Source organism: Embiotoca jacksoni, unplaced genomic scaffold, assembly GCF_022577435.1.
Source record: "Embiotoca jacksoni isolate LCO1_2020_lvr unplaced genomic scaffold, fEmbJac1.0.p SCAF_76, whole genome shotgun sequence".
NCBI classification, from domain to species: domain Eukaryota; kingdom Metazoa; phylum Chordata; class Actinopteri; family Embiotocidae; genus Embiotoca; species Embiotoca jacksoni.
In genome coordinates this window covers 108,691-130,719 of record NW_027185432.1, presented here as the reverse complement: position 1 = coordinate 130,719, position 22,029 = coordinate 108,691, and the positions used below count along the sequence as shown (strand labels likewise).

At 44.9% G+C, this 22,029-nt stretch overlaps 2 protein-coding genes across 5 annotated transcripts; one reads left to right on the top strand and one right to left on the bottom strand.

Moving 5' to 3' along the window:
* Positions 1-295: 295 nt before the first annotated feature.
* On the bottom strand, positions 296-11,687 carry LOC138215492 (von Willebrand factor C domain-containing protein 2-like). 2 transcript variants are annotated; one of them, XM_069177684.1, is made up of 5 exons: positions 11,595-11,687; positions 9,743-10,322; positions 7,724-7,853; positions 2,176-2,423; positions 296-742 (listed from the first exon to the last, which is right to left on the bottom strand). In XM_069177684.1, the coding sequence occupies exons 1-4, from the start codon at positions 11,618-11,620 to the stop codon at positions 2,203-2,205; spliced, it is 957 nt and encodes a 318-aa protein (XP_069033785.1). In that variant the 5' UTR covers positions 11,621-11,687; the 3' UTR covers positions 296-742; positions 2,176-2,202. The 2 variants fall into 2 exon arrangements, with proteins under 2 accessions (XP_069033785.1, XP_069033784.1); XM_069177683.1 differs by having other exon boundaries at positions 296-2,423.
* Positions 11,688-11,746: 59 nt separating this feature from the next.
* Positions 11,747-20,782, top strand: LOC138215493 (N-lysine methyltransferase KMT5A-A-like). 3 transcript variants are annotated; one of them, XM_069177687.1, is made up of 7 exons: positions 11,747-11,835; positions 13,367-13,475; positions 13,651-13,813; positions 13,945-14,137; positions 14,323-14,391; positions 14,737-14,849; positions 20,701-20,782. In XM_069177687.1, exons 1-7 carry the CDS (start codon positions 11,809-11,811, stop codon positions 20,753-20,755), a joined length of 729 nt encoding a protein of 242 aa, XP_069033788.1. In that variant the 5' UTR covers positions 11,747-11,808; the 3' UTR covers positions 20,756-20,782. The 3 variants fall into 3 exon arrangements, with proteins under 3 accessions (XP_069033788.1, XP_069033787.1, XP_069033786.1); XM_069177686.1 differs by lacking the exon at positions 20,701-20,782 and adding an exon at positions 15,136-15,379 and having other exon boundaries at positions 14,740-14,849; XM_069177685.1 differs by lacking the exon at positions 20,701-20,782 and adding an exon at positions 15,136-15,379.
* The last annotated feature ends 1,247 nt before the right edge of the window (positions 20,783-22,029 follow it).

The window sequence follows — 22,029 nt, the reverse complement described above, 5'->3', positions numbered from 1 at the left end:
TGTTATTGTTAGATCAATTATTTGTCTCTGCAGCCAGTATTTAGACATGGATTGAATTTTTTATATCAAATAGAACATTTCTGTTTCTTGTGCCTCACCACAACAGCAGCATGTTTTTCTGCTCTTTAGTCAGCGAGTCAGTTTGATATTGAAGAGCGGTTATTCTGCTGTTTGATAGGACCTCCTTCACTGAGCTCCAAACGCTGGAGTTTTAACGGCTCTGTAGTTGAGGCACTTCCTCAGAACAGCCACCAGAGGGCGCACTGCACCCTGTAAAGACCAGGACACGGTGCGATCATCTGTACAAGCTTTATTTCACAACCTTTTGGGACATCACAGGATGTTCAGTACACAGTAAATGGAGATACAACACCAAAGACAAACCTGAGAGCATCTGAACCGGGTCTGAGGACCATCACGAGGGACGGGGACTTGTGGACAGCTGTACGTACTATATAACGGGGGAGGCATGCTAACTGGCATGCACTACACATACACGTACATACACATTTACAGCGGTGTAGTGTGTTCATGTGTTCACTTCCAGCTGTGTGTGTGTGTCCACCTTCATCTCCCACAACGAGTCTTCATCAGCTCCGTCCTCATTTGCCCGTGGAACGAGGGGAGCTCGGTGGGTAGATGGTCAAAGAAGCACACGACCAGGACGCCGCTGCATGTGTGCAGCCGTGTCCTCGGCTCCGGTCATCCAGTCATCGGTGGCTCATGAACTTCAGCGTAAATCCTGAGAGTTAAATATGTTAAAGAGTTTTTAAAGTAGCAACAGTTGGCCTTAAGGACACCTTTGCACGCCGTTGGCAAAATCTTCTTCATGATGTCGTCACCTGGTTTCCAGTTAACAGGTGAACCTCGTCACAAAGTCACCTGGTGGGATTTCTTAGGTTCTGCACGTGTTTGCGTCAACGTACTGTTGCAAATAATGTGAACCGCAATACGGTAAGAACTGCTTAAAACGAAAAGAGCGAAGAGAAAGCGGTCCGTGAAGGCGAGTCGGTCTGCGTGAGAGCCGCTCCAGGAGAGGAAGACCAACGACCCTCTGCTGCACAGCTGAAGGTCATCAGGTAACAGCTGACTCACATTAGAGCCCACAGCAACGCTCCCTCAAGCAGCACACACATCTCTGCCTCCGCTGGTGGAGATCGGAGGTTGTGTGACTCGGGTCTTCTCGGGTCTTCTCGGGGCGACTGAAGAAGAAAACTGCTGCAACCGAGAAGCACAAAGAGTGAAGTGACCTGAGGAAACGCCGACTTCGGTCAGATGAGTCCAGACGGGGGATGTGAGGCTTCACTCGTCATGTTTTTGTGAGACTCGGAGAAGGTAAGTCGAAGGTACCTGAATATGCGGTTGCCTGGCTACCACAGCATTTTGCAGCAGCATGCATTGGGACCTTAGAGGGACCATCGTTACAACAGCACAATGACCCAATCACATGACTTCTAACCCGGCTGAGAGGGCTCAACGTGTGGGATCTCCAGGTGACGACTTCATGAAGCTGGTTGAGAAAGCGCCAAAAGTGCACAACGCTGTTATTAAAGCAGACGGAAGCTACTTCAAAAACCCTAAAAAAATACATGTTTCGTGGTTTTGATGTCTGCCGGTGTCCATGGCAACAAAGGAAAACTATGACGTGAATAGTTGTGTTCAAACTTTGGACCACCAGGTGTAAAGTGTAGTAGCTGTCAAAGGTTCCTGGTATCTCCAACTCTGGAACTTTCACAGGTAATGTGAATTGTATTCCTCGACATGGCAGCTCATAATTAAGACTTAAATTTGATGTGAAGGTGGCGATATTTCATTCTGGAACCGCGGTGCCACATCACACACCGGCCTGCACGTTCACCGGCTTCGAGAGGAACGAGACATCACAACACACGAAGAACAAAGTTCACCTGTAAATAGGTGCTCTACAGAGCTGCACGAGCCAATCATGGATATTGTGGTGATTGTGGTTCCAACTTAAGATACTGGTGTTTTCAGGATCCCAAAGAGAACCGACTTTTCTGTCCCTTTAGAAGGAAATGCTCCGAGCAGTGCTACAGCAGGTGCAGGAACCAGAACCCCACCGGCTAGATGTGGGCTGGATGATTCTCAACAACACGAGTCGTGGTCCGGTAATCTGAAAACCGCGGTGTGACAGAACAGTGACTTTATTTGTACCTGAAGAATTCTGTCACGCGCTCTAATTTACGGTATCAAGTCCAGTCTGGGGATGAAGGGTCTCCCCCCTCTCGGGGGCTCGGTGCGGGCGCTCAGGGTCGGGGTGGGCTCGGGCCGCTGTTCGCAGGTGGCGTGCGGGTGGGTGTGCCAGGTGCCGTCCCGGTAAGTGCAGTAGCAAACCGTCCACTCGTCGACGTTCACGCGCTCCCCTGCTGGGATCACCTGGCTGCCAGCGAAGCAGTTGGGACCTGGAGGGACAGGAAAGACCGTGTCGCGTCAAAGTGCCTCCCCCCGTCAAACAGGGTTTCCTGTTCTAGAACCGTCTCTTTCCGTTCAGAACAGCGGACCTCCACCGGCGGGGTTCATCTGGAGGTTACGCCGACACCGTATCGAGGAAATTAGCATATTATGTGTCAACCTTGAGCCCATTTTTGGAATTACTGTATTGATTGATTGGAGCGCTTCCTGGCCGTGTCTTTCTTACCTTTTTCTTAGAATTCAGCAATTTGGGAAGTAATGTTTATTCACCTGCTTGTCAGGAGTCGATAAGACCGACAAACGTTGAGCTGCCTCACGTAGCTGGGCGGTGGGGTGAGGTGCGGAATTGAAGCCAGATTGTCTAAATTAAATGTGACCGGCATTATTATACCCGTAACGATGAATCTCACATTTAATTTCACATCTTATTTGGGCAAAGGTCTGCTGTATCATTAACATCCAAACCAGCGGTGTCATTTTTGCTCACGACCCGTAACTATCACATACGCAACTTTCAGCTGTTAACGAGAGAAGCTAAATCTCAAATTCTGCTCATTAGTTCGTGCGTCTCTGTTTCTGGATGTGGTCTTGCTATAGAAAGCACCGCGAGTCAGGTCGATCAATTGATGATGTTTTTTTTAAATTAAATGTCCTCAAATGTTAACAGTTTTTCAAAAGCAGTCTATGTTAAACACGGTTCGTCTTTCCTTTTATACAAACACGTTGCTTCTGCTGCTATTAAGTCAGACAAAAAAAAATCATTTTGAAGCAAGTTTGTTAAGAACAATGACAGACTATACGTTTTATTTAGAAAGAGCTAACTGGAGGTAAAATTTGCATCTAATTCTGTCTACTTTTACTATTTTTGTGGTTACCAACCGTGGCCACAAGAGGGCAGTAAACATGCACGTTGCTTCTGCTACTATTAAGTCAGACAAAAATCGCTTTGAAGCCCATTTTTAAAAACAAAAACAAAGGCTTTACGTTTTATTTAGAAAGCGCTAACAGGAAGTGTAGCTTACATGTAAGCCTGTCTACTTTTTCTAGTTTTATGTTTACCAACTGTGGCCACAAGAGGGCAGTGAAAAACATGTTCTGTATTACACTCACTCAATTAAATCAATGCTAAAGCCTTAAGTTAATGACCTTTTTTTTTTTAAACTTTAATATGAATTCAAAAACTAAGGAGAGCAAGTGGAGAACCAAGCATGCGCCATTACAGCTTTCTGTTACACTGAACTACAGAACGGTGTCAGGTTTGAATATTTTTCTCAAAATGTGAACATTGTTGAATAGTTTTGTGCGTAAAAGTGCTGCAACACGTTTCCAATTGCAGCATTTTCTTTGATTTTTGCCTCCACAGGTTTTATAAATCTGAATTTAGTGTCTTTTAGATCATCCTCAGATGAACAGAAAAACACAACTCCACATAAATGCCAGCAGGCCACTAGCCACTGCAAATCCTCCTTGGTGTTTCTCCACCTGCTGAATTTGGGAAAGTTTTAGAAACTTTCTTCTTGTAGCTGTCCTGTGAACAGTTGATAGACAGATCAGGAACAAATAAAAATGTAACACTTCCTTAATATAAGTAAAAATGTTTACAATAACGTTCTTCTTTTTTGGCATTTGTGCAAACTGAACTAGCTGTTCATGGACAGATTCAAGGGTATCCATGGTTACTCCTGCACACGAACAGGAGGATATATTGAATCACAATGTCACGGTTCATCCTTGTTGTTTAAGTTTTGGTCGTATTAGTTTCTTCTTGTCCACTTTCCTCTGTTCTCGTGGTTTAGTCTTGTCAATGTCTTTTCCTCGTGCTCTGGTCCTCTGGCTCGCTGTCCTGAGTTTTTTTTTTAATGTTCATTTCCTGTTTTATTTTGGTAACTCTCCTTGTGTCTTGTTTCTGTTGTCTTAACTTCCTGTCCTTTCGTCTTCCCACCCGTCCCGATCATTTCCACCCGTGTCTGCTTGTCTTCCCGCTCTCCTGTCTATATAACCTGTGTCTTCTTTGCCAGTTCGTTGTAGTTCACAGCTTTTCGGTCCAGAGGTTTTTTCTCAATTAGTTTTCTTTGTGTTTGACCGGTGCTTTTTATAACTGGACCTGTTTTTGCCTCCCCCGTGTCTTTGTTTTTGGCTTTATTATGATACTTCTGCTGCAATTTTTCTGTAAAGATCTTTAAACTGAGCAGTTTGTCGGAGAGTCATGCATTTGAGTCCGAACACTTTCAAAAGTTTGACAATCTTCAAATATTGAGTTTATTCTCGACCTTTTGACTTTGCACAGGAAATTAGCTCGACACTGTTTGGAGGACGACGTACTGATGAGTGCGCAAGCAGAAAATGCAAAGATCCTGCCTTTGAAATCATTTGCAGCTCCCTTTCACAGATGGGGGTTCCTTGATTTGGCAGCTACCTGGGAAACAATTACCAAAAGTAGTCAGTGGGAGGACAGGAAGTACAGTTCATCCGCTGCCAGGTCCCGCCGATAAAACACAGCTGACTGGAGGGAATTTGGCAGCAGCCAGAAAAAAAAAAAAACATTGACGCAACAAACCAAACCATCTGTCCCACTGTCTGTCCAGCAGAGCAGCAGTAAAAATAGAAGGTACGACTTAACTACAACTGTCATTAAACCGCAAGGAGCAGCTTCCTGTTCTCTTAAAGGCTCATAAAGAATCGGTGATTATTATTGTCCATGCAGCTATTCCGGACAAACACACACGCACACACACACACACACACACACACACACACACACACACACACACACACTCACTCAGGGACTTTAATACCAGTGGCGATGAAAGCATGTATGACATAACAGTGATGGCTCTGTAAGCTGCTCGGCGTGTGTGAGGTGACGTAACCGGTGTTGCTTCCGGGAGCTGCAGAGTGAACACACACACACACACGTAAGGTCATGCCCCCTTTGTGTGTGTATTGTATGACACCACATGTGGTTAACGTGTACACTTGTTCGTGTGGAAACCATTCAGACTAATTTTAACCTGAACATGATATGTAAGTATTAAAGAATCAAATAAAAAGACTGGGCTGCAACCACAGACTGGATTTAAAAGTGGACGTAGCTTCTGTTTGATTGACAGGCCTGTGGTGCAGTCAGGTTACAGCTATCGGTGGGCGGGACGTAGCATCGTCGGGTTTCCAATCAGATCATTCAGATCCACCGCTGGCTCCTCCCCTAGCTCGTCCAAATATGGTCACTTCCTGCTCCAAACCGCTCCAAACTAGCAAAGATGGTGACGGACAGAATCTGAACTGGAGGATTCATAATGTTCACAAACCAACGATGACCTCACTGATGGATGATAACATCACTGATGGATGATGGTTGGCTTCAACAAGTAAAGTTGTTTACCCGTGATCAAAGTTTTCAAGTTGGCAAACTGCTTCATTTGTCTTCATTCACATTCTCTGTTGTGGATTTAATTTAAATTGATAAAAGTGTTATTTTCTCATCAACCTGCACTGCAATAACTGATATTCTACGGCAGGGGTCTCAAACTTAATTTACTTGGGGGCCGCTGGAGGCAGAGTCTGGGTGAGGCTGGGCCGCATCGGGTATTCCACAAGAAAAGCTTTGTTAAAAAAATTCCAATCTTCTCAAATGTCTTTATTTTTATTTTTTTAACACAAAATAAGATGAAAAAATAAATAAACAAATTAAGAATTAATAAGTAAATAAATCAGTAATAAATAAAATAATAATAATTAGATTTCTCTAGTCAGCAACTATGTGTGGTTTCTTCAGTCTTCTATATCTGCTGTATTCAGATTTAAATGTCTTTATTAACAGTTCTTTAACCTCAATGGGTTCTTCTGAACATGAATGGTCCTGAACATGAATGGAACATTGAAGAACATGAACTGTTCTTCTGAACATGGCTTCTCTTGCCTACTCCTTGCTGCTAGAGACCTGACAGCGCTTCCTCTCGCACAGCATCCCTGGTATTTTGCATACTCCTCAGCATGTCTAGTTGTGTAATGACGTTTCAAATTGTATTCCTTGTGCACCGCAACTTTCTCTGTGCAAATAAGACACGTCGGGGTGCCCCTGTGCTCAACAAAGAAATATTGCATCTCCCACTTTCCCTGGGATTGTCTGTGCTCATCACCAACCTTTCTCTTCACTGCAGGCTTTGAAAAAGACATGTTTGGGGCTGTGGAATATATTTTAATTCCACTTGGTGTCACTGTCGTGTTTAGCCGTGTTTATGACATCATATAGAAATACATGTAGTGTTCATCGTGTGAGGCAATGCAAATAAAAAAATAATGACCCCCAAATAACGGTGCGACCCTATAATTGGTCCGGGTTATCGGGGACTGTTATTGCCGACGGACAGGTGTCGGTATGTGACTGCAGACCACATTAGGCTACATTATTTCCTTTCTTTTATCTCGCCGCGTACGCATCACTTTGATTTATTTTGTCAGAGAGAGACATATATACGTATAATGTCCTGCTGAGCAGCAACTTAAAAAACTTTTTTTTTGAAGTGTTGTGAACGCAGCGCGCTGGGACGGATGTCCGCGTTTGCCGAATAGAAACGAGGCAGCCAGCCAGGCCCGGAAGAAAACTCTCCATGGTAACGCTGCTGTCACTTTCACTCATTGAGAAATGTTTCTCTGCTTGCATCAAGCCCGGTCGATGTCCCGCCCCCGAGAGCCATATACCCACCGTGATTGGTAGGTTCGTTCAGCTCCGCACACAACACTGGAAAGTGCCATTCATAGAAAACTCGCGGGCCGCACTAACATTAAACTTTCATATTAAGGTGGGGGCCACAAAATATCATCTGGGCCGCGAGTTTGAGACCCCTGTTCTACGGCCTCTTATTTACAGAAGTATTCTGTCCCTTGATTTGCAGACGCCCCTTCGGCTACATGTTGGAGTCTTCTTGCTTGCGTGTCTTCGATCTCTGCCCACCTGGATCTGGGCTGTTCATCTCTCGACTGCCTCCACCGTGCTTCCCTGTGGCGACGGTACTAACCGGTTGACACACGGCCTGGAGCTGTGCACAAAGTGTTTTCAATCTTCTTTCATAAGACCTTCCATGAGCAGGCTGTCACAGATCTTTGACTCTTATCTTCTGTCATGAAGCCCTGAAGCTGCTCTGATGGCCAGAAGACTTTTTTGTACTCAAACTAAACTACGGTGTTGGTGTTCAACATGGGAAGTCGCTGACTCCAGCGTTTTTGAAAAGGGAGAGCACATGAGATCAGTGTTTCTCGGAGGCGTGTTGTATACGTGCCAGAGTCTTACCGGTCGTACAGATGGGGCAGCAGTGGTTGGGTTCGAAGGAGGGGTTGACGCAGTGTGGCGCCGGGCAGTCCGCGATGCTGCAGTACACCTCTCTGTTGGACTCGCAGCGACATCGCTCACACCTCGACAACTGAAACACACCAGCAGAGTCCAGGTTTTACAGGTGGTGAAGCTGACCAGAGGGATCAGAGGACCAGCAAACACAGCTGATGTGTTTCTGTGACATCACTTCCATAAAACAGTCGACGTGTCCCCTCCCCGGCCCCCGCCCTCCCGAAGACATCACGCTGTGCTCTTGTAACACATACAAGGGTGGATCAATGAGTTCCACGAAGCGGGAGAAAGATGTAACCTTCACGAGTAACTGGGGTAAATTTTGTCGATTGATCATCGTCAGTTCTCGGGTTCTGCACGATGTTTTACGCACCTGAAACTTGAGCAGAGAAACATCAAAGTTTGCGACAAATTCTTGGGGAACAGAGAGAAGTCGCCGGGAGCCGAGTCAGATGAGTAGGAGTGGTGAGGAGCGACGGTTGTGTCGTCGCGCGCGAGAAACTCTGTGAATGTTTCCTCCTCAGACGCCTCTGAAGGTCCCGGCGGAACTCGGTGTTGACAGTCTGACTCTGGGGGACGAAATCACGGTGACACAGAAAAGCCAGCTGGCGTCTCTCGACCTGACCATCCTTCTTCTTTGGTCTTTGGACGATGAAGCTCCGCCCCCTCTTGAAACGCGTCACCCGGCTCGTCGCTTCATCGCCATCGCAGATGCGGCAGATCAGCGCTCACAAACACGAGTGGAACTCAGGAACTGATGCTGATCAAACCAGGAAATTTATACCCGTTACTCGTTTTCTCCTGCTCCGTGCACGTGAAGAAGATGTACTCTGTGCACGTGCAGTAGTCTTAAAACCTACATAAACTGTTTTTCTTTTTGGAAACAATAAAAACCAGCTGTGAACTTGTTAATATGTTAATGTTTACATACACCCGAGGGCTGTTTCACAAAACCTGGATAAAGGATGAAACTGGGGTTTTCCAGTTATCCTGGTTTAATTAAGCCTTGATTTGGTTTCACTAAAGCAGCGGCACAGTTACCATGGAGATTCCTTCTGTGCAGTTAACCTGGTCCAGACCAGGCTAACAGCCAGGCTTCATTAATCCTGGTGCCTTTCAGTCAGTGTTTAACCAGTTTTTTTACAGTTAGTACGTGTTCTCATGGAGGTTCAATTAAATAATACAAGAAGTTCATGATTTAGCACCGCTGACACTTTTAACCAAGAACCCCTTGAAGTATTGAATTATGACAGTTTTAGTGAAAACCACTACAAACTCCAAACCTTTCCACGTTCTTTAAGTAAAGCTGCAGTGTTTCATCATGCATTAAAAAATATAGCCTATTTATAAGTGCATCTTTAAAGCTGCTGTATGTGAGGCGTTTTGATTTTTCACTACATGGGGGCACAACAATATGAACCCTTTGAAAGGCTGTGATGGAGAAACCAGCTGGCTGCTGTGGGTGGAGATGAGACCGATGAGACAGAACCAAACGGTGAACATGAGGAGCTGTGAAAAGCAAAACAAAAAAGAAATGTGTGTAATAAAAAAATGTGCAGCTTTAAGCCTTTTATTGAGAATTAGTTTGGATAATATATAAATGAGTGCCTATAAAAAGTAAATACAAACTTTTGTAAATGTTGTAAGAAAAAAAAAACATTGATTTGAACCTATTCTGATCACTTAATATTTTGAATGTTTCTAAATAAAAGTCTAGTAGTAAAACAGCACAACCTGTAAGTGACTCACAAGAGTGAATCATGTACTCTGCTGTATTTTCTGGACTTGTTGGACACCTGAAGGCAACGCGATGAGGAAAGGAGGATACTTTTAAACAGGAAGCTCAGATCTCAAAACAATCATGTTGTGATGCGCACAAATCTCACGCAGTTGGAGCGGTGGATTTGCGAATGGGAGAATTGAGGGGGGGGGAGAGGGGTGTGGAAAAGTGTGGATGTTTCTCACCCTGAACTCCTCCAGGAGTCGGTACGTTTTGCCCCCGTAGACACAGACTCTGGCCATGGCCTCGCACACCGGGCAGCATTCCTTGTACCGGATCCGCGTGCACCGGGGGTGGATGCGGGGACACTTGGGTCGGACGCACACGGGTCCGTCGACGGTGCACGTGCACGGACACGCCGTGGGACTCGGGTAGTAAACCTCTCCGATGTTGTACACGAAGCCGTGGTCGTCGATGCACCACTTCCCCCGGTAGTCCCCGAACTCGTAGTCCAGGTCGGTTTTGGAGGAGTACTCCGCCGCCGCCAACGCGAGCTCCGCGCCGCGCCCCGGAGCGAGCGGCAGCGGGATCAGCAGCAGAGCGAACGCGATGGGCAGGAAGCTGAGCGCGCGGCTCACCATGGTGAACAGGTTACCCAACACTGACCGTGTGCGCGTCGGCTGCGCTCTGGAGAGCTTCTCCTCCCACTGGCGGCGGCGCGGTGACGCCCATTCATGCGCGTCAGTCCGCCCGGATCGAGCCACGCGACACACCGACCCGCAACCGAACCGTCTCAGCAACTTCCTCACATCCTGATGACCCGGCCTGTTTACCGAGGAGGGACACAGCTCACTCAGAAAACAACAACAACAACAACATCGCGTGAGCACAACATGAGTGATGAGCAAACATTCACTTTTACAACAAACTGCAGGGACACAACTGAGAGAACAAGACACAGAAAAAACTAGTAAACAAATGAAGATATTTGGATATGATGTCAAAACTGTCCAAATAGTGTCACTAGTCTGGATGCAGCTATTTAATAAACTCTTCATGAAGTGCAAACCGGGAATAAACTTGTTGACTGTAGAGATATTTCTGTGTAGTGCAGGTTGTGTTAATATGAGGTGGATTTACATGTAAACAATTTTTTTGTTGTTGTTGTTGATTTTATACACTTTATTAATCCCCGAGGGGAAATTTCTTCACTACAGCAGGGGGGCTCTCAGGGGGGAGATGCTGCAGCAGGCTGCCACTAGCGCGGCGCCAGGTAACCTGACCTGAGGTGCACGTTTTTGGATGATGGGAGGAAGCCGGAGAACCCGGAGAGAACCCACGCAAACACAGGGAGAACATGCAAACTCCGCACAGAAAGGCCCAGGACCGGATTCGAACCCGGAACCTTTTTTGCTGTGAGGTGACAGTGCTAACCACTGCACCACCGTGCCGCCCCAATCTTTTTTTAACAATACCGATTTTTTTTTAACAAGCCTAAAAGCAGAGAGGAGCTCCACATACAGTAGAACAGTCTGACAGTCTCATCATGGCTGAAGCTCTAAGATTGTCACAGTAATGCATTTTAATACTCTACAAAAACTTTTACAAGTAATATACTGAAATACAAGCATGACTAAGTTCACTTTGTAATTGAACTAAAATATAACTTAAAATATGCTAAAACTTCAGGATATTAAAATGTGTATTTTTTGGAAATATGCTTTCAGTGCATTGGTACAATGATCATTTTGAGCATACATTTAAAAATATATATAAAAAAATGTATTTAAAAACTAAATTCCAATAAATACTAAGTTCAAATAAATACACTTTAGTGAGTACAATAAAAAAAAAATCCAAAACAAATTTCAAGTAAATACACTTAAAATATATTTACAAAACAGAGCTCAAATAAATAAACTTTAGTAATTACCTTAAACTTTCACTTACAGCATATTTTTCTTTTAATATATAAAAGTTGTATTGTAAAAATTGGTACAAGCGAGATTATAGTATACTTTTGATATATTTGCAGATAGTACAATTTAGAAAATGTCAGTATATTTGAAATATAAAAAGGTATATAATTTGTTTCACCTGGGCAGTTTTAGAGATTGCAGCATGAGAAGCCCCTGGACCACCAGGCTCTTCTCAATTACGTCCGCAGGTAGGAGACCAGGCGGCGAGCTCAGTCGAGGCTTTCCTCAAACACGTCCGATGCCGGTTTCTAAGAAGACGGCCATTGACTGGAGTTCATGGACGACGGAGCTTCCGATGAAAGAGGGTGGTCTTCACGTCCCTGGAGCCGAAGATGAGCAGACAGTCCCGGACAGTTACCGTAAGTTTCCCGCTAAAGCGCGGTTTGTGTGTGTGTGTGTGTGTGTGTGTGTGTGCGTGTGCGTGTGCGTGTGTGTGTGTGTGTGCGTGTGTGTGTGTGTGTGTGTGCGTGTGTGTGTGTGTACGTACCTGCATGCTATGCGACTCGCCGACTGTCCGGCAGTGAAGCCGTTGAGGTCGCGCTGTTTGAGAGTCCATGTGTTTATTTACGGTTTAATTCATGACAGTAAAGCTTTAAAAACTGCTGGAAATGCACCTCTGTTGCTTTCCATAACGATGTTGTTGTTTTGTCAATTTTTGTTTGTGAAAACAAACAAACAAACAAACAAACAAACATGCCACCGCTCAGCTCAGGCTTATTGTTTGTGGACGGTGTTACAACATGTCCACAGTGTGTGGTTCTGGTGGTTCTCCTTCCGGTTTCGCTGACCTGCAGTGAAACCGTTGAGGTCCCGCTGTTTAATTACAGTGTAAAAACATGTTACGATGTTTATAACAACACAGCTTTAAAACAAATTGTGCATCCGTTTTTCCTTCCCACAATGGCATTGTAGTGTGTGTGCGCATGAACGCAAAATGCGCAAATAGGTGCCCCCCCCCTCATATTGTAATTGTAATATTGCGATTAAACAACACTATTATCTAAATAAAACATGCAATCAAATACTGTGGGGACTCTTATGTAACGTATGCAATGTTTACTACTCCAGGAAGTAGTCCGACCCTTAGCAACCACCCAGCAAAAAGAGAGGATTTCTAGTCTCCAACTGAATAAATACAGAAAATAGAAACACTAAACTGCTCAGCTAGCTCAGTCTGGTTGGAACAAAGATATCTGATTAAAAAAGATATTCATGGACTAGTGTGTTTTTGCTATCGCACAGTAAAAATATGGTCAAAGAAATTTTTTGAATTTCGTTAATGTTGCAGTTGTTGGACTTGGGCTCCTGCTAGTACAAAGCCAATATGTGTCAGCCGTCTGTTCCTGTTTATGCCTCAAAGAACAACAGTATGTGACCCCACAGGTTGCCGACCCCCTCCTGTGACCTTTTGGTTTGGCCAAGTACTTTCACTCTCATTCACAAACACAGTCTTTTGTCTACACCTTCATTCACAACCACACCCTGTTGTCTACACCTTCATTCACAAACACAGCCTTTCGTCTACCCCTTAGGATTAATAGTTGATAATACGACCTATATATAGGTAATATGATATGGCATACATATATGTTGTATTATTGTAAACATAACCTAGCACAGAATCGCACACAGTACATGTTATCTAGTACAAGATAACATGTACTGCAACATTAACGACATTTAGAGAGTACACTCTAAAAACAAAGAACCAATTAAAGTGTGATTGGAGTGTTGAATCATTAACATCTTAACAATATCCATCCCCTGTTCCTCACTTATGCATGTACAGGTAAATAATTAAATATAGTTTATTCAGCTAACAATTTTTGGATTTAATTTGAATTATAATTGAAGTCGATGCCATCTCACCTTTTATGTATTTCTCCGCAGTTTGAAATGACAATGAACATCAGTCCTCTGAAAGATGCCATGAAGCACGTTCGTTCAAAGACGGACAAAACATTGAAATTAGAGGTGAAGTACATCAATGCAGTGAAAGGTACGATTGTATATAATATATATCTATATGATGATCACTGTAAAACTTTACATAAAAGAAGCACTAGTTAGCAGTTTAACTCAATCAAGCCACCATCAAATGAATACACTTCAATATTTTTTAATCGGTAGAATCACAGGTTTCCTGTTTTGTTATTTCCTCATTATTCTTATAGGACGTGGTATATTTGCTCTGAGACCTTTCTGCAAAGGAGAATTTGTGGTTGAATACCGGGGAGATATGATAAGCGACGCTGAATCTCAGAGAAGAAGAAAAGTGTACCACCCAGCATGCACTGCATTTTTCCTGCCATTCAAGTGGAGAGGGAAAAAATGGTGGTAAGATTTTAGTTTTATTCTTCTAACAACTTTACTCAATATTTAACAATGTGATCCTGCAATGTAAATAAATTGAATTGTAACCAGATGTTTTCCTCTTTTCTCTTGTTTCTGTCTTTTTTTTTTTGAAGTATTGATGCCTCCAGAGACGATGGATCGTTTGGACGGCTCGTCAATGATGAGCACAGACATCCAAACTGTAGGATGAAAAGAATTGCTGTTGACGGAAAGAAGCACCTCTGTCTGTTTGCCATTAAAGATATAAAAGAAGGAGAAGATATTACGTACGCCTACAAAGGTGAAGACTACCCGTGGAGAATACGAGTATGTCGCACAACTACACATTGTTCAGCGTTTGCAGAATAGTTCATTTGAAACTATTAGAATCTAATTCAACTCTTATTTCTGTTGAGGGACTCTACTGTGTCCAGATATGCAGTGTTTACATCAAAGCCATGACACAAATGGTTTTCAAAATTTTAAACGGTTTTCTTGTGGATTTCTTGCAGGTGAGCCCTGTGAAAGTCTCCTGTCCTGCTGTCCTCTCAGAGACCACCCATCCACAGACAACTGAACAGGTACGTTCATTGTCAGCATGTATTGTATGTAGAAGGACTGTGGTAACGGAATATTGAGGACAGATCTGAACCTTTCCAGGAAAATAGTCCTCTACTCTGGTACATTCACGGCATCCCCACAACACATCAGTGTTTGAGTAGAAACACGTTAAGTATCTGACACATTACAGACAATTGGTCCCCCATAAGTGACCTTGGCATGGTGTGCGAAAATATAGGCTTCTAAATCCCACAGGGCTCAGTCGGTCAGCTGGTGTGTTCATGATCTTGTAGTTAAAACCATCTAATTTATGGAACTGCCTTGTATTATGCTTTTTTTCATCAAATTCATCAATTTTTCACCAGCAGTGGAGCATGCTGCAGCTGTGTTCAGAGCCCTGCAACTGCTTCCTGAATCCAGCACTGGGCCAGCAAGGGAGCTGGGTGCAACCATCAAGGCTCCTTCCCATTTCCTTCAGGTGAGACCTGACACTGTACGCATGCACACATCATATGATCTGTGTGGTTATTTTTTGTGATAATCTTTTGACATTTTATTGAAACTTGCTGTGCTGCATTCAGTATTTTTTTTGTATTGTTCAGCAAAGAAATATATTGGAAATCTTTCCTGTCAGGGGTTAACGTGGCTCAGTTTTTTTTTTCCAAGAATACGCGTTATTGGACCTATTGGGGATCGTAGTTCGTGTCAGGGTTTTTTGTTTCTTGTGCTACTTTTCTCATCTTATACGTTGACTTTTCTCATAGTTTTCTACCAACCACGATGAATACCTGCACCACCGAGCCCGGCCTTTTCACGCTCTTCTAGTCTCTGAACAGCATGATCACTGTGGAAAACACACCAGCGACCACTTTTGAAGGGACCACTGCTCTAACCTCGTGGCATATTATGCCCCACACCTTCCATAACAAAATGCATTTGTAAATTATTCAGTTCTTTACTCTGTGTGACCATTAAAGTGTCCTTGTACTGTATAATACACTCAATAAATGTGTGCCATAATTTAAGTCACTTTGTCTCATGTAAATCAAAATTGTAAAAAAAAAATTAGGCTGAGTTAGGAGCTCTCAAAGACGAATACGGCCCCTGGTTTCTATTTTAAATACTTTTCCAGATAAACATTGCTGTTTCTGACCAGATCCAGCAGATGTCTGCAGATCTGAGAGCATCATTATTGTCACAATAGCTGTATAATATGATTTTAAATCATGTTTCGGTGCATTAAGCCTCGTTGAACTGCCGCTTTGTCCTTTGATGGCTGCTTTATTCATAACATTATGATGTTTATGGTCCATTTTGGTAACTTTGTGACTAGAAAGTAGTCGTGTTACTGCACGCAGCTACAGAAAGTCATGTTGGCCCATACACGGTGCACCTCAATTTACTGCTGTTTTGACGTGCGATTTGAAATTTGGGATTATTAAAATGGTTGTGCGAAAGCCAGAGTGGAGCCATTAAAAAAGTGGTGAGGAGTTAACAGCGTCGACACCCGCTCTTCAGCAGATTTCAGAAAACAATTAGAGCTCCAACCACATAGACAGAAGTTGCTTCTAAGCTGGGTATGTTGTGATATGTGGCCCAATGAGGACCCGAAAGCAGGCACGGAGAGCCAGTCTCAAAGTTGCAGAAGAGTCCAGAGCTGCAGGGGTGCAGCGGGGTCTGGCTGAAACAAGCAGGAGTCCAGAAACAGGCTTTGGGACACACACATTAGAACATTGCAAGATCCATCCATCCATCCATCCATCCATCCATCCATCCATCCATCCATCCATCCATCCATCCATCCATCCATCCATCCATCCATCCATCCATCCATCCATCCATCCATCCATCCATCCATCCATCCATCCATCCATCCATCCATCCATCCATCCATCCATCCATCCATCCATCCATCCATCCATCCATCCATCCATCCATCCATCCATCCATCCATCCATCCATCCATCCATCCATCCATCCATCCATCCATCCATCCATCCATCCATCCATCCATCCATCCATCCATCCATCCATCCATCCATCCATCCATCCATCCATCCATCCATCCATCCATCCATCCATCCATCCATCCATCCATCCATCCATCCATCCATCCATCCATCCATCCATCCATCCATCCATCCATCCATCCATCCATCCATCCATCCATCCATCCATCCATCCATCCATCCATCCATCCATCCATCCATCCATCCATCCATCCATCCATCCATCCATCCATCCATCCATCCATCCATCCATCCATCCATCCATCCATCCATCCATCCATCCATCCATCCATCCATCCATCCATCCATCCATCCATCCATCCATCCATCCATCCATCCATCCATCCATCCATCCATCCATCCATCCATCCATCCATCCATCCATCCATCCATCCATCCATCCATCCATCCATCCATCCATCCATCCATCCATCCATCCATCCATCCATCCATCCATCCATCCATCCATCCATCCATCCATCCATCCATCCATCCATCCATCCATCCATCCATCCATCCATCCATCCATCCATCCATCCATCCATCCATCCATCCATCCATCCATCCATCCATCCATCCATCCATCCATCCATCCATCCATCCATCCATCCATCCATCCATCCATCCATCCATCCATCCATCCATCCATCCATCCATCCATCCATCCATCCATCCATCCATCCATCCATCCATCCATCCATCCATCCATCCATCCATCCATCCATCCATCCATCCATCCATCCATCCATCCATCCATCCATCCATCCATCCATCCATCCATCCATCCATCCATCCATCCATCCATCCATCCATCCATCCATCCATCCATCCATCCATCCATCCATCCATCCATCCATCCATCCATCCATCCATCCATCCATCCATCCATCCATCCATCCATCCATCCATCCATCCATCCATCCATCCATCCATCCATCCATCCATCCATCCATCCATCCATCCATCCATCCATCCATCCATCCATCCATCCATCCATCCATCCATCCATCCATCCATCCATCCATCCATCCATCCATCCATCCATCCATCCATCCATCCATCCATCCATCCATCCATCCATCCATCCATCCATCCATCCATCCATCCATCCATCCATCCATCCATCCATCCATCCATCCATCCATCCATCCATCCATCCATCCATCCATCCATCCATCCATCCATCCATCCATCCATCCATCCATCCATCCATCCATCCATCCATCCATCCATCCATCCATCCATCCATCCATCCATCCATCCATCCATCCATCCATCCATCCATCCATCCATCCATCCATCCATCCATCCATCCATCCATCCATCCATCCATCCATCCATCCATCCATCCATCCATCCATCCATCCATCCATCCATCCATCCATCCATCCATCCATCCATCCATCCATCCATCCATCCATCCATCCATCCATCCATCCATCCATCCATCCATCCATCCATCCATCCATCCATCCATCCATCCATCCATCCATCCATCCATCCATCCATCCATCCATCCATCCATCCATCCATCCATCCATCCATCCATCCATCCATCCATCCATCCATCCATCCATCCATCCATCCATCCATCCATCCATCCATCCATCCATCCATCCATCCATCCATCCATCCATCCATCCATCCATCCATCCATCCATCCATCCATCCATCCATCCATCCATCCATCCATCCATCCATCCATCCATCCATCCATCCATCCATCCATCCATCCATCCATCCATCCATCCATCCATCCATCCATCCATCCATCCATCCATCCATCCATCCATCCATCCATCCATCCATCCATCCATCCATCCATCCATCCATCCATCCATCCATCCATCCATCCATCCATCCATCCATCCATCCATCCATCCATCCATCCATCCATCCATCCATCCATCCATCCATCCATCCATCCATCCATCCATCCATCCATCCATCCATCCATCCATCCATCCATCCATCCATCCATCCATCCATCCATCCATCCATCCATCCATCCATCCATCCATCCATCCATCCATCCATCCATCCATCCATCCATCCATCCATCCATCCATCCATCCATCCATCCATCCATCCATCCATCCATCCATCCATCCATCCATCCATCCATCCATCCATCCATCCATCCATCCATCCATCCATCCATCCATCCATCCATCCATCCATCCATCCATCCATCCATCCATCCATCCATCCATCCATCCATCCATCCATCCATCCATCCATCCATCCATCCATCCATCCATCCATCCATCCATCCATCCATCCATCCATCCATCCATCCATCCATCCATCCATCCATCCATCCATCCATCCATCCATCCATCCATCCATCCATCCATCCATCCATCCATCCATCCATCCATCCATCCATCCATCCATCCATCCATCCATCCATCCATCCATCCATCCATCCATCCATCCATCCATCCATCCATCCATCCATCCATCCATCCATCCATCCATCCATCCATCCATCCATCCATCCATCCATCCATCCATCCATCCATCCATCCATCCATCCATCCATCCATCCATCCATCCATCCATCCATCCATCCATCCATCCATCCATCCATCCATCCATCCATCCATCCATCCATCCATCCATCCATCCATCCATCCATCCATCCATCCATCCATCCATCCATCCATCCATCCATCCATCCATCCATCCATCCATCCATCCATCCATCCATCCATCCATCCATCCATCCATCCATCCATCCATCCATCCATCCATCCATCCATCCATCCATCCATCCATCCATCCATCCATCCATCCATCCATCCATCCATCCATCCATCCATCCATCCATCCATCCATCCATCCATCCATCCATCCATCCATCCATCCATCCATCCATCCATCCATCCATCCATCCATCCATCCATCCATCCATCCATCCATCCATCCATCCATCCATCCATCCATCCATCCATCCATCCATCCATCCATCCATCCATCCATCCATCCATCCATCCATCCATCCATCCATCCATCCATCCATCCATCCATCCATCCATCCATCCATCCATCCATCCATCCATCCATCCATCCATCCATCCATCCATCCATCCATCCATCCATCCATCCATCCATCCATCCATCCATCTATCTATCTATCTATCTTCATTGTAAACTTCATACAGGCTTCTACATGTGGTTTTTGAGCAGGGGGACCTTGCAGCACTGCAGGATTTTAATCCATGACGGTGTAGTGTGTTACTGATGGTTTTCTTGGTGACTGTGGTCCCAGCTGTCTTGAGGTCATGAACAAGTTCCTCCCGTGTAGTTCTGGGCTGATCCCTCACCTTTGTCATACCCCATGAGGCCAGATCTTGCGTGGAGCCCCAGAACGAGACCGATCGATGGTCATTAGGGCCCGTGCACCGATGGTGCGAAGCCCTATTGTTTTTTGTAAAAATCTTCTTTTTCTTCTTCTTTGACGTTCTTATTCTTACGTAAAGTGATTTGCCTTTTTGGAAGCTTTATCATATTCAAAAACTCATGAAAGTGGATAAACATATGTCTCCCGATGAAAAATTTAGTATTCTAGTGGAGTCGCGAGTGGGCGCGGCCAAATGGCTCGAGAGCACCCCCTAAAGAGATGCCCTGGCGGCCACATTTACCTAAATTCACGAAATCCGGTGGATACGTGTATCACACCTAGACGCACATTGCACCATTATGTCAACTCGACAGGAAGTCCACCATTTTTAATTTAGTCGCCATTTTGGGCGATTCTGACACGTTGTACTTTGTCGAACTAGTCCGAGGGATTTTGTCGCACCGACTTGAATTTAGGTTCTGTGGATAGAAAACATGTTTGAGATTAAATCTTATCAAAATAATTCGTTTCCGTCAATGCGTGTGTCCATAAAGAGACGGCCATTTTGAGCGTCTCGCCATGAAACTACCAGTTGCTTTAAATCTCATGTACATGGACCGACCTTCTCCAAACATCACAGGTACGATAACAGACCCGCCCTGAAGACCCCTGTGTGGTGATATTCGCTCATAGTCATAGCGCCCCCTGTTGGCCACTGGAAATGACACTCTTCATACTTTCACATTCTACGTCGAACTGGTTGATCACATGAACACAAAGTCAGGTCACAAGAACCTAAACATGTGGTTGATAATATATTGAGACATTCGTTCGACTTTGTTAATGGAAGCTGCCGTGACGATGCGGCAAAGTTTGATGTCTCGCCGTGACACAGGAAGTTGATGTTTAAGGTCGTATATCACTGCTTGCAGTTTTAATTCTGCTTGTGTTTGTGTTTTGGTCTGTGTCTAAAGGGCGTCTATTTCTCCACTGCCCACCTCCAGATACTCCTTACTACCACTCCTCTGATCAGCTGGCACAGCTGCGTCCAGTTCCACTAATTACCGCCCAGCGGTATATCAATCCCGGTACTTCACTCCACCGTCAGTCCGTTCCGTCAGCTCACCTGGTACCACACTGCAGCACTCACAGTAAGTTTAGCTTCTGTTACTCTTCATCTGGTTCTGATTCCAGTCTGTGGTCTACCTGTTGCAGTTCAACGACCAGTGTGCCAGCCCGTCTGCCTGACCTAAACCTTGTTGTTCACTCACCTGTTGTCGGACTAAATCCACGGAGATCACCTGAGTAAAGCTACGGATGAGGAGATAACTCAGTTTGTCAGTCAATGGAAACCACACAGTTGACCCCCCCGAAAGGTCTGCGTCGCCCCATGGATGAGACCTGTTGACTCACTGGCCGACTGCGCGTCATTGCCCAGAACTGCTGCTTCCTGTTTGGAGCTCCACCAGCAGCATAGACTCTTTGACCCAGTCTGGAGCCCAGACTCACCTGATTCTCTCGCCAGTACTGCCGGGTCGCACCAAGAGGTGACGAACATTCTTGGGTCAGTGCCGGAGGATTTTAGACTTTACATACACACGTTCTCTTGCTGGAACGTTGGACTTCTGGCTGGAAGCTCAAACTCTACATCGCCCTCTCTGGTTTAAACATTTTTTTATTATTATTTTCAACTCCATCTGCTGTGTGACTGCTTCTGGTTCTTTATACACACTTCTCATAACAGAAACTACCACTTTTAAAAACAAGATATCCAGAGTTAATAATGTTCAAAGCAAAACCAACCAAATATGGAACATTTCTGAAGCACATTAAAGGTGACAAAACCTTAGAGAGGTTGTAGAGTACTGTGTGTTTGTGGCAAGTATTTGGATGAATCATTCCAGCTGCTTGTGGCAGAGTGAAAAGACAAAATAAAGATGAACCCAACTGTTATTTGAAAAGACAGATTTCATGACAACTTTCCAAAACGGTCTTTGGGATTCAAGAATTCAAATCCTCTCCTGACAAAGACACCAGCATTGTTTTCACTAAACAAATAAGAGTGGATGACTGAGTGTCCTCATCTTTATGTTGTCCTTCTGGAGATACCGCCTTGGGGTTTAATGGGTCCGCCAACCAGTCAAATTGCAGTTTACATCCATGGTTTCCAGACTGTTAAAACATATTTACATAATAATTTAGTGGATTCCTTATTTGTTTGTCCAATAAAGCTGATTGACGTAGACAATCTGCTTTGCGTGCTTTGTTTTACAGACTTTATTATTTACGATTTATGCACAATC